Source organism: Melanotaenia boesemani, chromosome 24 (assembly GCF_017639745.1).
Source record: "Melanotaenia boesemani isolate fMelBoe1 chromosome 24, fMelBoe1.pri, whole genome shotgun sequence".
In the NCBI taxonomy this organism is placed as follows: Eukaryota; Metazoa; Chordata; class Actinopteri; order Atheriniformes; family Melanotaeniidae; genus Melanotaenia; species Melanotaenia boesemani.
Genome location: NC_055705.1, coordinates 9,964,149 through 9,979,584, shown reverse-complemented (window position 1 = coordinate 9,979,584; position 15,436 = coordinate 9,964,149). Strand labels below are relative to the sequence as shown.

The 15,436-nt window shown below is 41.1% G+C and overlaps 2 protein-coding genes across 5 annotated transcripts in view; one reads left to right on the top strand and one right to left on the bottom strand.

The window, feature by feature from the left end:
• Positions 1 to 10,364, top strand: part of LOC121635760 (kinesin heavy chain-like) — a 28,537-nt gene extending 18,173 nt beyond the window's left edge. Inside the window, exons 11-26 of the mRNA XM_041979079.1 lie at positions 920 to 1,068; positions 3,679 to 3,860; positions 5,298 to 5,366; positions 5,466 to 5,672; positions 5,985 to 6,137; positions 6,254 to 6,451; positions 6,541 to 6,658; positions 6,817 to 6,881; positions 6,969 to 7,078; positions 7,497 to 7,598; positions 7,681 to 7,741; positions 7,939 to 8,010; positions 8,083 to 8,187; positions 8,291 to 8,507; positions 8,747 to 8,854; positions 9,014 to 10,364. Of these exons, the coding sequence (XP_041835013.1) occupies positions 920 to 1,068; positions 3,679 to 3,860; positions 5,298 to 5,366; positions 5,466 to 5,672; positions 5,985 to 6,137; positions 6,254 to 6,451; positions 6,541 to 6,658; positions 6,817 to 6,881; positions 6,969 to 7,078; positions 7,497 to 7,598; positions 7,681 to 7,741; positions 7,939 to 8,010; positions 8,083 to 8,187; positions 8,291 to 8,507; positions 8,747 to 8,832 (1,894 nt within the window). The 3' untranslated portion in view covers positions 8,833 to 8,854; positions 9,014 to 10,364. The remainder of the gene's footprint in view (positions 1 to 919; positions 1,069 to 3,678; positions 3,861 to 5,297; positions 5,367 to 5,465; positions 5,673 to 5,984; positions 6,138 to 6,253; positions 6,452 to 6,540; positions 6,659 to 6,816; positions 6,882 to 6,968; positions 7,079 to 7,496; positions 7,599 to 7,680; positions 7,742 to 7,938; positions 8,011 to 8,082; positions 8,188 to 8,290; positions 8,508 to 8,746; positions 8,855 to 9,013) is intronic.
• A 1,679-nt stretch (positions 10,365 to 12,043) lies between these two features.
• Positions 12,044 to 15,436, bottom strand: part of LOC121635757 (plakophilin-4-like) — a 58,678-nt gene continuing 55,285 nt past the window's right edge. For all 4 annotated transcript variants that reach the window (XM_041979072.1, XM_041979075.1, XM_041979074.1 and 1 more), the window contains exon 22: positions 12,044 to 14,055. In XM_041979072.1, coding sequence (XP_041835006.1) covers positions 13,798 to 14,055 — 258 coding nt within the window. In that variant the 3' untranslated portion in view covers positions 12,044 to 13,797. The remainder of the gene's footprint in view (positions 14,056 to 15,436) is intronic.

Below are 15,436 nucleotides of genomic sequence, written 5' to 3'. Positions count from 1 at the left end.
CCAGGGCTTCAGCTCCTGTCCTCACCGCCCTCCTGTCGTCCTCCCAGGCCGTCTGGAATCCGGCCTTCTGGAGGGGGGGGGTACTGTTACAATCTGTCCTGCCACTCCATTCACTCCCCTGTCCTGCCACTCCATTCACTCCCCTGTCCTGCCACTCCATTCACTCCCCTGTCCTGCCACTCCATTCACTCCCCTGTCCTGCCACTCCATTCACTCACTTCCCTGATCCTCCACACCAGTTCCAGATCCTCATCAGTAATCTAGTTAACCTGCCACACCTGTCTTCCCTTGTTCCCCGGTCCTTTATATACCCCACCAGTTCAGTCACTCATTGTCGGACCTTAAACCACACACCTTAAGGACTCACTCCCGTTCCGTCTCCAGATTCCTCACGCCCCTGTCGGTAATTGTATGTGTATCTTCAATATTCCACTCTGTTAATCTGTTAAACGTCCCCTTGTCTCCCTGGAGTCCAAGTGTAACAGCAACTGGGTTCATTCCTATTTATAGTTCCTCACCAGCATTTTTTATTCAGACAGTATTATTTTGATAACCACAGAGCCCAACATTGTTTTATATTTGTATGCCTAAGAGTATTTTACAGGGAAAAATTGAACATTAAAATCTATCTCCACTGTTCAACTAATAATATGTGACAAACCATCAAGGCAGAGAAGACCAGAGAATGATTAATGTGAAGGAAATGATCCGTTGTAGGAGACGTTTCTCTGGTTATATTTGCACCACAGACAGGAAAGTGAAAGTAACATATTGGCCTTATCTTAATATTTAGTTATCTTAATCCACTTACATGTGTAACGAGTCCCTGATGCTGGAAGCTGTCAATTAAAGCAATGAAGTTTAATCGGGTTCAGGAAGCTGGTGGGCTGTTTGCATGTTCCTGTCTGTGTTTGTGAAGAGCCAAGACCATCAAGAACACGGTGTCTGTGAACCTGGAGCTGACGCCTGAAGAGTGGAAGAAGAAATATGAGAAGGAAAAGGAGAAGAACAAGAGCCTGAAAAACATCATCCTGAAGCTGGAGGCTGAGCTGAACCGCTGGAGGAACGGTGAGCTGAAACATCTCCGCTGTACTTTAGTTATTACTCCTTAAAAGATTCCCTCACTTGGTGCTTTGTTGATCCAGTTCTATTAAAAAAAATGAAAAGACTCTCTTTTTTTTTTATGAAATTATATCAAATCCCATTGATGGGAGGATAAAAGAAAGTCACATGACTCTGATGTATTACTTTGTTTCAGTGACAAAAGACACAAAGAAGGAAAAACCTGACAGATCAAACTGTCTTTTGAAAAAATAACAATAGGTAATGGATCTTAATATTTGGACCTAAAAATGTCTTCATTAGTGTCTGTGAAGCTTCCTGCCAGTCAGGACAGAGTTGTACTGAGGTGTCCAGGCCCTGTTGAATGTTATCCTACTCTGGGAACGGAGAACATTTCTAACCTGCACGGATCTGGCTTCATATTAAGTCCAGTGCTGCACTGCATCAGGCTGAACCCACACAGAGACACTCAGATGCAGGACAGGCCAAGAATTCCACAGCAGCAAAACAGGAATTTATAAAAGACTGGATCAATAGTGTCTCACGTTTCCATAAAGAAACAGAAAACAGAGAAGAAATGTTTCATTAGTAAATGAGCTCTGGTTTCTCTTCAAGATTGAAGGAAATACCAGTACAGATTGTTTCAACAAGGAATTATAGATGTAAAAACTGAGATGTGGTTCTTCCCAATACACTCACCTCCCACCTGATCCAACCTTTAACATTTGTAGATGCTTTTTCTGTGCCTACATTTCTCTACCCTCCTTTCTGCTGACACTGCAGTCTCCTTCACAACATCCTCACCCTTCCCTCCATCTCCGTTGCATAGTAACCGCTGAAACCCCGCCTCCTATTCTATGTGGCCATTGTGGGGTTTTTTATGTTGAATTCCCCTGAGAGTGCGATAACATCCCCCCTTAACATCAAATCAGCTAAGCTGCAGCCTCTCAAGCCTGTGCTTCATGCATGTAAATGTTGTGCGCACGGACACACTCATTATGCTGATGCAGTGTTTCTGGCATGAGTCAGATGTTGGTTCCTCACCAAGCAATTTAACAGGAGCAGCTCTCCAGTTTCTCACTGTTTTCTTTTTCGTCTTTTAATTTTTTTCTTGGCTTTCATCACAATTGAACTAAACCTTTTTTTTAGTCAATGTATATTTATTGAACTTTTTGTTTTACATAGAAAGCAAACCCTCGAAGCCAGACACAATAAAAGACAAAAAATGAAGGGGAAGAAAAAAAAAGACGTACAGCCAAAGAGTCCACAATGGTTACGCTAGAAAACAGATGTAAAACATCTTATACAGAGTTAACTGTTCCACATGGGAGATAAAGGGACGCCATGTCAAATCAAACTTGGTTACAGAGCCATTCAGTGTAAATCTCATTTTTTTCTATTTTAAACAAAAACAACAGCACAGATCCATCCACCAAAAGAAGGGGAGTGGTCACTTTTCCAATTAAAAAGAATGAGTTGACCTGCCAGAAGGGAGGAGTAGGCTATGCAGCTCAGCTGCGGCTTCCTGAGGGAAATATTATATGTCAATACACCAAAGAGTCCAATGAAGGGGCATGGGTGGATGGTAACTCCACCCACTCCGCAAACTGCTGAATAAACATCAAAAATTGAAGGCCAAAATGCTGTTAAACTGGAACATGGCTAAAACATGTGGTTCAGAGTGACAGGTTCTTGTTGACACCCATCACAAATGGGATTAACATCGGGAACTATTCTTGACAGTTTAACTTTGGACATATGGAGCATATGTATACCTTGCACAGATGGAGGAGTACTGAATACTGTGAAGTATGTCAGACCATTGTTCATTAGAATGATCTTTTATCATGGATAATGAGGAGTCCTCCATCTCAAATATCATAGTGTACAGCCGTGATACTGTTCCTTTCCCCTCAGATGAAATTTCCAGTATAGAATCAAGTGGTGAGTTTGGTGGTACTGAGGGAAGCTGAGTAAAATGATTCTTTATGAAATGTCTAGCTTGTAGATATCTGAAAAAACTACGAGCAGGTGTAGAGAATTCTTCTCCGACCTGATCAAAAGCCATGAAAATGCCATCCCTGTATAGCATCTTAACATGTAAAACCCTGTTCTTCTGCCACAAACTCAGTGCTTTATCTAAAAGAGAGGCTGGAAACAAATGGTTGGGTGTGACAGGGGAATAAACTGGCATGGAGGCCAGCCCATAATGCTTCCAGAGCTGAGACCAGATTTTCAGGGAATGGTGTACAACTGGGTTCTGACATGCCTGAGATGAGAGTAGAGGGAACCGAGGAGCACAGGAGAGCTGAGACTGAGACAGGACGGCAGGAGCTAGATTCAGCTTGCAGCCAGGCAGGTCTTTGGAGGGTGTGTCCCATTGCCACTACAATGAACCTTTTTATGTTGGCAGCCCAAAAATAAATTTGAAAGTTTGGCAAGGCCATCCCACCATCTATTTCCTGATCCGAACTAAACCTTTACTATTAGTCGCTCTATTAAGAACAGGTTAAACACAATATATGTGTTTTATAACAATGAAATGTTATATGTTCAGTAAGTGTTTATTTAAAAAATAAATGAGTAATAAATCTGGATGATGACTGTGTATTACAGGGGAGAACGTTCCTGAGGAGGAGCAGCTGAACTCTAAAGATCAGAAGAGCGTCGAGCCGTACGACAACACTCCCATCATCGACAACCTACTTCCGGCTGCAGGAGGTGTCTCTGTGTCCAGTGAAGAGAGGAGTAAATACGAAGAGGACATCAGCAACCTGTACAAACAGCTGGACGACAAGGTGAGACTGAGGAAGAGGTTGGTTTACACGTATGTCTTCCTCTCAATATGTGAACGAAGCAGCTCCATTTAACACACACAAAAAAAAAAAAGTTTTGATACCTTGCAGCTAAAAACCACTTCATTATCAAGGTTTTCCCATAACTCGAAGTATGATGGATCTCATCATAAACCAGCAACTGGTTATATGTTGAGTTTTGTAGCACAAGATGATACCTTTGTACTTCTACACACTCAGGAATCAATCCAACGTCTACATGCAGACACTAAAAAAAGTCTTTTTTTTTATATGGGTTGCACCTGCTATATCTTGCTGGCATCTGACACTGTCATGGCAACAGAGAGGGGATCCGAGCATATATGACGTCAGGTTAATGGTGCACAGATTGACAAGGCAACCCAAAAACCCCTGTTTCCTGGCTTTAGCTTAAGGGCCAAGAACTGCATTTTATGGGCAGACATTGCATAGTGTAACATGTGTTTGTGTGTGCAGAGCCTGAGGATTGCATCTTTGTATTTTAAAGATGATGTAGTCCTTTTGGCTGCATCAACAAGAAACCTCCAGCATCAATTAGTGCAAAGTAGATCGGGTAAAGAGGTCTAAAGGAAAAGTAACCCAAATGTAATCATAGAGAAACGCAGTCGCTGAGCATGGATGGAAGAAATGTTCAGAGATGCAGTCTGACGTTGATTATTGCATACAGATTGAGTACTACAGCCTCCTGCAGACCATTCTTGGTATTACTGTATTAAATAGCTGCTAAATCTGCAGCCTGTCTGGAGATGGTTTGGACGTAATAAGGCTCCTAGATGATGATCCTATATGATTTTTAATGCACCTCTTCTGGCTTTCATATAAACGACATAATGACAACTTTAAGTAAAGTAGAAACGTCTCTGGAAAATGTGTTGCAGTGCATGTGTTAAAAATGCTTAATTTTGTCTAAGTATAACATGCTGAAGAGCTCTAGTTAAAATTTAAATTACAGCTGGACCTCTGGGGGCAATTTATGTCCTTCAAGACCTGTTTGAATGTAGGTTTAAATACTGTTATTCTCTTCCTTTTCTCATCTACTGAGCACTCGGTTAAACCTCAAACATCCTCTGCTGGTGATGAGCCCAATGAAGGATTTGAACTTCAAATGGATTAAATTATTTGCTTTATTAAGCACAAATTTGTGCATAAAGCCAACAAACAAACAAACAAAAACTATGTGGTTGTTTTAAAACAAAACTTAAATAACATTCAAAACTGGAGTGAAAATATGGTCAGTAATCATCTCATTAGTATTTGTATGCAGGCCTTTGTTGATAGGTATTAGTTTTTATTAAATATTTGTAAAATAACCTTTTGTTCAGTGTTCCTTAAAACTCCTGTTTGTTCCTGCAAATCTGGAAGATTATTGTTATTATTTCTAAGTTTATTCTGTTTCTATAGGATGATGAAATCAACCAGCACAGTCAGCTTGCAGAGAAACTTAAGGAGCAGATGATGGACCAGGAAGAGGTTTGCCTCCCAGTTTTTATTAAGATAGTTCAGACGGAGTTAATACACACCTTTTTTTTCCTGTCTGCACTTTTACACGGACAAACTTTGTCTTTACAGCTGCTGGCTTCGACGCGACGCGACTACGAGAAGATACAGGAGGAGCTGTGCCGCCTGCAGACGGAGAACGAGCTGGCTAAGGAGGAGGGAAAGGAGGTGCTGCAGGCCCTGGAGAAGCTGGCTGTCAACTACGACCAGAAGAGCCAAGAGGTGGAGGAGCGAGATCAGGCCAATCTGCAGCTGAATGAGGAGCTGCAGCACAAGACGGTGAGTCGAGGTCTCCAATCAAAGCCACATCCAACAGGAAAATCCTTTCTGAATGTTTTGTAATAAAGAAAGTTAGACAAGAAAAGATGCTTTTTAAGGTTTTTTTAGCTTTATTTTATGTTGAGACAAAATAAAAATGAAGCTGAAGGCCCTTTGATGGACTGGAAACCTGCTAATTGCTGGGATAGACGTCAGCTTCCAGTTGGATTTAGTGATATAGATGATGAGTGAATGAATAAAAATTGAGTTTATTGTGCTTCTGTTCTTAAAATGTAATAAAAGATGGAAATTTATGGTGTGTGTTGTTGGCAGGCTCTGCTGTCTGTGGTGCAGCGGGAGCTGAGTCAGCTGCAGGAGCTGAACAGCATACAGAGGAAGAGAGCCGCCGAGGTCCTCAACCTGCTGCTGCGAGACCCCAGCGACATCGGTGCCATCATCGGCACCGGCGACATCAAGACCGCCGCGGTGAGGATGATGCAATCAGCAAAAAGAGGATTTTTGAGTTTCCTGTCTCACAATGCAAATGAGACTTTCAGAAACATAATTTAGCCTCAGCTAACCTCTTTGTTCTGAATCCTCAGTCCTCAGAGATGAAGGGGAACGGCTCAGCGGTAGAGGAGGAGTTCACCGTTGCACGTCTTTACATCAGCAAGATGAAGTCTGAGGTTAAGTCTCTGGTGAATCGCAGCAAGCAGCTGGAGAGCACTCAGGCCGACGCCCACCGCAAGATCCAGGCCAGTGAGAAGGAGCTGGCGTCCTGTCAGCTGCTCATCTCCCAGGTAACCATCTCCTAGATGATGGAGGACATAATCTGAGCTTTAGAATTTTATCTGATGAGACTAAACCATGTGTTATGTTGTGTGAGCAGCATCAGGCCAAGATTAAGACTCTGACGGACTACATGCAGAACATGGAGCAGAAGAAGAGGCAGCTGGAGGAGAGTCAGGACGCTCTGACCGAGGAGCTAGCCAAGCTGCAGGCTCACGGTTGTTACACAAGACCTAAACCCTCCAGACCTCCACAAACCGATGCAACATATGCATGCTTTAGTTTAGTTGTAGATAAAATCTTAAATATTTTGTTCAGATTAGAAAAGATAGAAAAATGTTTGATTAGTGGATGATGTGAAATCATTTGTCTTCAGAGAAAAGGCACGAGGTATCTGGAGAGGAGAAGGACGACATCAACAGGCTGGATGATGACATCAAGGTGAAAAATACAACAAAGTTCGACGCAGGAAACTTTATATTTCAGCCATATTGCGTCTGTAATGTATATTCATGTCTCCGTCTTCAGAAAACGCTGGAGGAGCAGCTGGAGAGCCACAGGGAGGCTCACCAGAAGCAACTCAGCCGCCTCCGGGATGAGATCGAAGACAAGCAGAGGATGCTGGATGAGCTCACAGAGTGAGGAAACATCAAACTCTGACAGGCAGCTATAGGTCCTGACACAAATGTGTAAATTCTCAATAAATCCTGAGCTCAAACCAGGTGCAGCACACATAAAGTTGGATTAAGAATGATGAAATTCTGTCATCCATCTTGGGTTTTACCTGCCAGACTTTCAGTGAACATGGTTTCTTGGACATGTGACTCAAGGATTAATACTTGGGTTCACCTTCAAAGAGGAGGCGTTGATGAGAAGCAGGTCAGGGAACGTATGCGAGTCCAGCTTCAAAGTCAGCTTCCACTTTTCAAAGCCGATAACACCACTTCAAAAGTTTCGTCACAGCATCCGTTTATTCATACTTGAACCAAAGCAAGAGGAAGTATAAGTCGATGTGATAATTATTCATGTTTTAATTCAGAAATGTGTCTCTCCCAGTCTAAACCAGGGACTGTTACTGGAGCAGGAGAGACTCACGTCGGACTTCGACAAACTGAAGGCAGAGGAACAGGAGAAAGATGCAAAGCTGCAGAAACTCACGTAGGAATCATCTACCTTCACTGTTACTGATACTGAGCAGTTCCACGCGTTTCATTCACTGTGGCCTGTTTTCTGTCTCCAGAATCCTGAACGAACAACGGGAGCAGGCCAAAGAAGACCTGAAGGGTCTGGAGGAAACTGTGGTGAGTTATCTGCAGTATAACAGTTATCTGTCCAAAGCATTTCGGATGATGGCATAAACAAAATTAAACAGGTGTTCCCAGTAAAGTGGCCAGTAAATGTACATCACAACTCTGTTGTTGCCCCCTATCCAGCTTGATTTGACTGATGTGTAACACATCTATTCTAACTTCTCACTGTCATTTTCTTCTTCTTCTAGGCCAAGGAGCTGCAAACTCTGCACAACCTGCGCAAACTCTTCATTCAAGACCTCACTGCTCGAGTTAAGAAGGTACGTGATCTTAGAACGGATGCAAATGCTCATTTACCGTCATCACTTTCTGACCCTGTGTTGTATTTTAAGAGTATTGAGCTTGACTGTGAAGAGGGGCTCGGCAACGTCGCCCTGAAACAGAAGATCTCCTTCCTTGAGAACAACTTGGAGCAGCTCACCGAGGTCCACAAGCAGGTAAACTGAATCTGTCACTAACAGAGTAAACGTACGTAAATTTGAGCTGAATTTGAATTATTTCATTTAACATTGTGGTTTTTTTTCTGTTAAAATTCTGCAGCTTGTCCGTGACAACGCAGACCTTCGCTGTGAGCTGCCCAAGCTGGAAAAGCGTCTGCGAGCCACAGCTGAGCGAGCCAAAGCCCTGGAGAATGCCTTGAAGGAGGCCAAGGAGAACGCCATGAGGGACCGCAAACGGTACCAGCTGGAGGTGGACCGCATCAAAGAAGCCGTCCGGGCCAAGGGAATAGCCAGGAGGGGATACTCCGCACAGATTGGTGGTTTTTTTTTTGTTTATTTACTCAACTAGGTGTGTGTTTAGCTGCAGTGATGGAAGTAACGAGTCATCATAAGAAGGAAGAACAACACTATTATCAGTTCTAAAGTTTTTGATGAGTAAATCCAGTGACTGCATTTGATTAGCGGCACCTGGCAGCTTCTACATTCTGCCTTTATATTTGCTGAATATGTCAGAAAATGTGCAACTGCTGAGCCACTTTGTTCCTCTGTGTCTCAGCAAAGCCCATCAGGCCGGGACATCATCCACTGTCGTCCCCCATCTGCAGCTCCGTCAGAGCCGGAGGCATCTACTCACACAACTAACATCACAAGAAGAAGCAACTCTGTGAGTCCTCTTCGAGACTCACCTCAATATGCAGTTCAGAAGATGTGAAAAAACTCACCTAAAGTATTTCTAAAAGGAAAAAAAACTAGTGTATTAGGATTTTATTACTATAACATGCAGGAAAAAAAATCATTAAATCATGTTTTATTGTCACTGCAGACCATAACCAACTCGCTGCATGCCCACCAACTCGCCTGGAACCACAAGCCCCGCCCCTCCTTTTGAAGCACCAATAGGAGGACTTCACAACAGACTGTCATTCTCAGCAAAACAACAAATATCCACGGTGTAAATACTGATAAGACAAACATTTTTTCAACCTAATTTACAACATTGTTAATATGATTTGCTGTTTTCTGTGATTCTCCTGATTCTAGATGTTCGTATTTATGCAACAAGAGCACAAACTTACCGAACGAGGTCCCGAGTTACCTCCTGAAAACCTTCTTTATTAACTAAGACTTGAATTAGAAGTGAAAGCACGCGTGCGCTGACGTTTTGCAGGTGACTTTCATGTTTAGAAGGACAGCCATCACTCGTTTACACAAGTAGATTAGCATTTTAGGATTTGTGTCCATTCATTGTGGAGCAACAGATAAACTGGAAACTGGGAGTAAACAGCTGACTTGATTCTGTCTAAAGATATTTTGAGATTGAATTCTTTTATCTTCCGACAGCTCCAGGTAGTTAAGCTGTAGCTGATTGTGATGTTGGAGGTACCAAATAAAGCTGCAGCCGAGGAGAAAATGAAACAGATCTTTCAATACAGCCCTATTTGTTTTGTTTTTTATCGTGCACTGCCCTGAGATTTATCAGTTCTTATAAAGTTGCATCTCTTCTGTCTGCAGGAAACAATCATGAAAAACAAACACTATGAATCTTTAAAAGCTCTGTCCAAGTTACTCATTTATTGTTTAGGGATTCTGGATGTTGAAAGTGAGATACGTAGCCCCTGAGGGACACTGACCAGCCAATCAGATGCTCCTTAGACTACAAGAGCAGAACTACAGAATTAGATATTTAGTACAAAAAGAATTCTTAAATTCTTCTCCCCTCTCACAGGGTAATAAAAATACAGACTTTTACATTTTGTGCCTTTTAACTATCCGAATTATACTGAGCATCTTCAAAAACGAAGATATTTGGTTTATTTTTATCAGACTGTGATGATCTTTTCCCCTTTAAACACAAAGCAGATTGTAATCAATGAGAGCCCTTCACTTCCTCAGATATTAGATGTCTGTGCTGCTGTCCTTCATGCTGCCAGATGAGCATGTTTCTGAATGTACAGTATTATCTCTCGACTTTTGGGGGGCAACAAGATCTTTAAAATGACCAGTAATTGAATGTAAGTGCATGGACTACAGCTTGTATGAAAGGCATGCTCAGGGAGCGGGGTTTGCTTATGCCTCATCATCATGTACATTTTGAGTTTCTTTGTATGACACCTTTGCTTGTTTTGGTTGTTATTCTGAATACACATTCTAATAAAGATATCTATTTAACCTTTTATTTTTGTCAAGCATAATATCAAAACCAAAACTTTGAGGTCTCCTGTAGTGATGTATTTTTCTTTTACAACATCATCAGTTTGGGAACGAAGATAAAAGAGTGAAATACGTAGATTTGGAAGAAGCTCCGCCTACTAATGCTTGGAAACTAGTGAAAACTTAATAAGTAATTTAGGAATTAAGCTAGATATAAATGCTGTCTCAAAACTTATAACACTTTATTCAGTGGGACCTAGTTTTTTTTTATTCATAACATCCTATCTGTACACTGTGGAACACAAGGAGGCGGCTTACCCACCACAGTGGGAATGGTTTTAATCCAAGCACTGGATTGGAGCTACACGCTGCATCACTGGCGACTTACAGAAGTGCCAACCCCAGCACGGCATCTCACACTTACCAATGTTCTCATAGCTCCTTTTTCATTCTGGATATTGGACTTTTCATGAGTCAAGGACTGATTACAGATCAGCCACACCTTTAAAGTTTCAGCTCTTTGCTTTAAGTTTTGTTTTTTTGAAGAGGGTGCAACCAGACATGTGACATTTCTTCAGTTTCACACATCTAACTCTTCAGGAAGTCTTTCTTGAGTTTTGGACGGTTAATATACTTATAATAGTTAAAATAGTTAGTGACTTGTAACTTAGACATTTGTGGTAGCAGAATTTTGTTCAGACAGCTTATATATAAGCTTTTATAAACTTTCATACATCAGTGGGCGGAGCTTCTCCCCCAACATGGCCGCTGTGCTGATGCATCACTCCATCACTCCAAACAAGCAGCAGAAGTCAGTGTCCATGTATCTACATTGTTTTTTCTTTTATACACACGGACTAAAAAACACAAAAATTACTTTATTAGTTTCTGATCCATAATGATTTTGTTGGTACTCGACATTATTCAGAGAAAGTTTTGTTTTATACCCGTTGACCAGTAAAAGTACCAAAATCTTGAATTTAAATTTTTAAAACAAAAATAAACTCAAAGTCCCGTTGTCTTCTCTTTTAGTACTTCGGCCTGAGTCATTTTGAATTTCCTAAAGGAATCATCCCAAGGGATTAATAAAGTTAAGTCTAAGTCTGAGTTAGCATGTTCTACTGCTAACAAGCTAATGCTAACATTAGCTGAATACTCACGGTATTCAGAAAATTATATATCAACAGGTAGGATGGACTATATGTTTAATCTATATTTAATCAGCTAAATCTATATAATGCTGTTAGAAAATGTGGCACCACTCCTTATTTAGCTTTTAAGGAGCCAAACTATTTTTTAAAATCTTTACCAGTTTTCTGGAGGTGTTTCAGGTCTTTTCCATCTTTAGGGACTTTTACTATTCACCAGCCATAAACACAGGAGGATAAAACAGGATTTTTGCTTTAACATCAGCTGAAATTAGTTCAGCTTGATGTGCAGTGTGTCCTCACAGCAGATCAACAGTATCTGAAAATGGCATCTTTAGCAATAAAAACGAGGTGGGGGAGCCATTTTTTCCTTTATGTTCCAAGTGTACAGTATTCAACAGAAGGGAAAAGGAGGAAGTCTTTTATGAATTTATGAAAAAATCGAATTGAAAATGCTTCCAATTTTTGTACTAAATTATCTTCTAAATTCAGAACAACCAAACCAAAAGCATTTAGGAAAAATCATTCAAAAATTAAAACAACTCCACAGTGTCTCCTCATATAATCTTTAATCCCTATACATATATTTTCCCTCTGCAACATCGCACATCATCAGTTTGGACAAAACAGACAGACGGGGTATTCTGGTCAGGTCACAAATTAATAAAAATAATTAAATTATAGAAAAATCTTCTCCACATAATCACATATAAAGTTCTACATAGTGAATACAACAATGGAACAGGACAGTTAAACCATTGTATCTGTACAAATAGATTTTTTTAAATATGTTTTGTCTTTTTCTCCCCAGTGTATTTCACATATTTTATGATATACTGCACTTTTAGTCAACGTTATGAGTTACGGTCGTAACCAGAGTTCTGAGTCTCTGAAGGTTCCCAAGAGTGAGGACGCTCATTTTTAATTCACTTTTTCCCTTTTTAGAGCAACTTCCATCCCGTCTTGACAAAAATTTATCCAACATCTGGTCCTCAACTTCAAGTTCCTTCTGTCTCATATTTAAAATGATGCTGGCAGATGATATTTATGTTATAAAGCCAACACACCGCACATTTTTTACTGCAGAGGGAAATGAAGTCATGAACAAACACTCCAGTAAACAGCAAGTTGGGGCCAGTTTTATCCCTAAAAGCAGCTTTCGACTAAGCTGGTTGGTGTTAGCAGACAGCAGGGAAGCTGCAAAGTCTGACATGGAGGAAAGGAAGCAAGGATGCAAATTGGAGCCAAGCTGCTTTAATCCAATGACTTCACATATAAAATCCCTCCATTTTAGTTTGTTTAAAGTATTGATATCCATTTTGAATGCTCCATGTATTTCCATCGCCTCCATTTCTTTCCTTTTTAATACTCCTGCAGTCTGATGAAGGAAATGTTTACTAAAGGTGAGGTGTGGTTATCGGAGTCAAACGTTAGCACCAGTACCAAAGGGTCCATGAACAAGATACTTGATCCCACATTAGAATAGAAACTGTAATTGTGTGTGACAGGATTGTGTTCTCAATGTGAAGATTGACATAAAGATTTAATAAGTGAGGAATGGTCTTAAATATCTTTTGAGTTATGATATACCCACTAACCCAGTGTTAAGGCAAATTTGGGCTCAGGTCTTGCTCACAGACAGGTTCTGATCCAAATCCAGTAACCATGCTCCGTTATTTAAATAAATAAGCTGGAATACAGATATGTCTTGGGGAATTAAAAACCTCCTGAAATAAATAACTTCACTGCAAACTGCGCTTCTAAATTTATTCCATGTCTAAGAATATTTCCCTAGTTTATTTATTTAATTACTTATTAGGTGAAACATGCCATGATGTCTTAAAACAATTTAGTTCAATTTATTTTACTATAATTATGTTAAAACCCAAGAAACCTATCAAAAAATATTTAGAAATTTCTCATGAAAATAATCAACTGGACTCATTTCACGTCAGCGTTAGCTTGCAAACATTTTTTCACGATCCCTCACAATCAATCTAATAAAAACCTAAATATTAACCAAGAGCAAAATTCTGGACTGAATGTAAAAAAAATTCAGGTTTTCTAGATGCATGGTGGGAGGTTTAACTTGATTTTGCAGCCTGGAAATTATGCTTATTCGAAAGCTGCGCAGACAAAACAAGCCCCGGTCGTTCAGCACGGTTTCAACACAAATGCTCACACATTCACATGCATCTGCATCCTCTCACAATCATACAGCACAACACACGCATGTGTGCACTCCTCACACCCACAAACATCTGCAGAAACACACAGCTGTCACGGTGAAGCCGTGTTCACGCTGCGTCTACACCCAGGAGTCGGGGGAGCCGGTGAACTTGTTTGCCCTGTTTGAAGGCCTCCGCGTGGTGGAGTAAAAGTCCACGTAGTTGGTGTTCGCTTTAAATCGGAGTGACTGGGTGGCGTAGCCGTCAGGGGAGGACGGGGTCAGGTGGAATGGCTCGTCCTCGTAGTGCTCCTCGCTGTAGCCTTGAGGGGACGACAGGTACATTCTGTAGCTGTTGTAGTTCTTCCTGTCGGGCTCATCGTAGAAGGGCTCTGGGTGCTGGAAGAGGAGAGATAATGAGATTTTAATTCTCTAAATTCGCCATTTCTCTTAAACTGGAAAATCAGTAAATAATCCCCCTAAACTTGCCAGAATGATCCAAAAATAGTGAAATAATACCATGCAAGTGTTCAGCTGCGCATCAAATCAACAGTGGAAGTTTGATTTATTTTTATTTAAATCTTTTTGGTAAAACTCCTGCACTGATGCAGATTGGATTCTTTCTGAAACAGTTCAAAGGTGACAAGCTCAGCAAAATTAAACATAAAAATGGACTTTGCAAGGTCTGTTCAGGGGTCTGTTGGAGAGTTAACCCTCAGATTCAGGAAGAGCAGTCTGGTTTTCATCCTGGTCATGGACCAGTGGACCAGCTCTACACTCAGCAGGGTCTTGGAGGGCAAATGGGAGTTCACCCAACTAGTCTACATGTGCTTTCTGGTGTTTAGCCGGGTCCCTTGGGGAGTCCTGTGGGGAGTGTTTTGTGAGTAAGGGGTATGAGACCCACTAATAAGGACCCTTCGGTCCCTGTAGGAGGTGGTCCTGTGTCTTTCATCAGGCCATGATCTTCTTTTCTCACTGGAGCGATTCCCAGATGAGAAGCTGTTGGGACGGAGATCAGCTCCTCCAAATCCAAGTCCGTGGTCCTCAGCTGGAAAAGGGCAGAGTGTCCTCTCCAGTTCAGGAATGAGACCCAAGTGAAAAAGTTCAAGTATCTCTGGGTCTTGAGTGAGTAAAGAATGCAGAAGAAGACAGACAGGGGAATCTGTGCAGCGTCTGCATCGATCTGTCATGGTGAAGAAGGAGCTCCTATCCTCACCTATGTTCACCAGGTGTGACAGAACAAGAATGCGGTTTCTTCTGCAGAGTGTCTGGACTCTCCCTTATGGTAAAAATCTCAGTCATTCATGTGGAGCTCAGGTCAGAGTCGATGCTCCTCCGCATTGAGATGAGGTGGCATGTGCATCTAGTGAGATGCCTCCTGGAAGCAGCTGAAAATTTATTTGACTATAAAATCTGCATCAAAGATTTCTCAAAAACAATCCAAATACAAGTTGAAGGTATACAAGAAGGGGCTCCTTCAACAAGATTATGATTCTCATCACACAGTAAATCCACTGAAGTGGCTTAAACACAAGAAATGGCTATGGAGGGCCTATGAGATTTGAAAAACTCACAAAACAAGAAGTTGTTTCTTTAAAAGATGGAGCTCATTTCTGTAGCAGAATTTGCTAAATGATTTAAAAAATGTGGCAACAATTTATGAAGTATATTTCATTAAATATTCATTAAATATTCTTCGTACAAATATCTTGAATTAGCTTTTAAAAGGAAACAATTAATGAACCGCTTCATGATTCTTAGCCATGATAATTTGCATGCT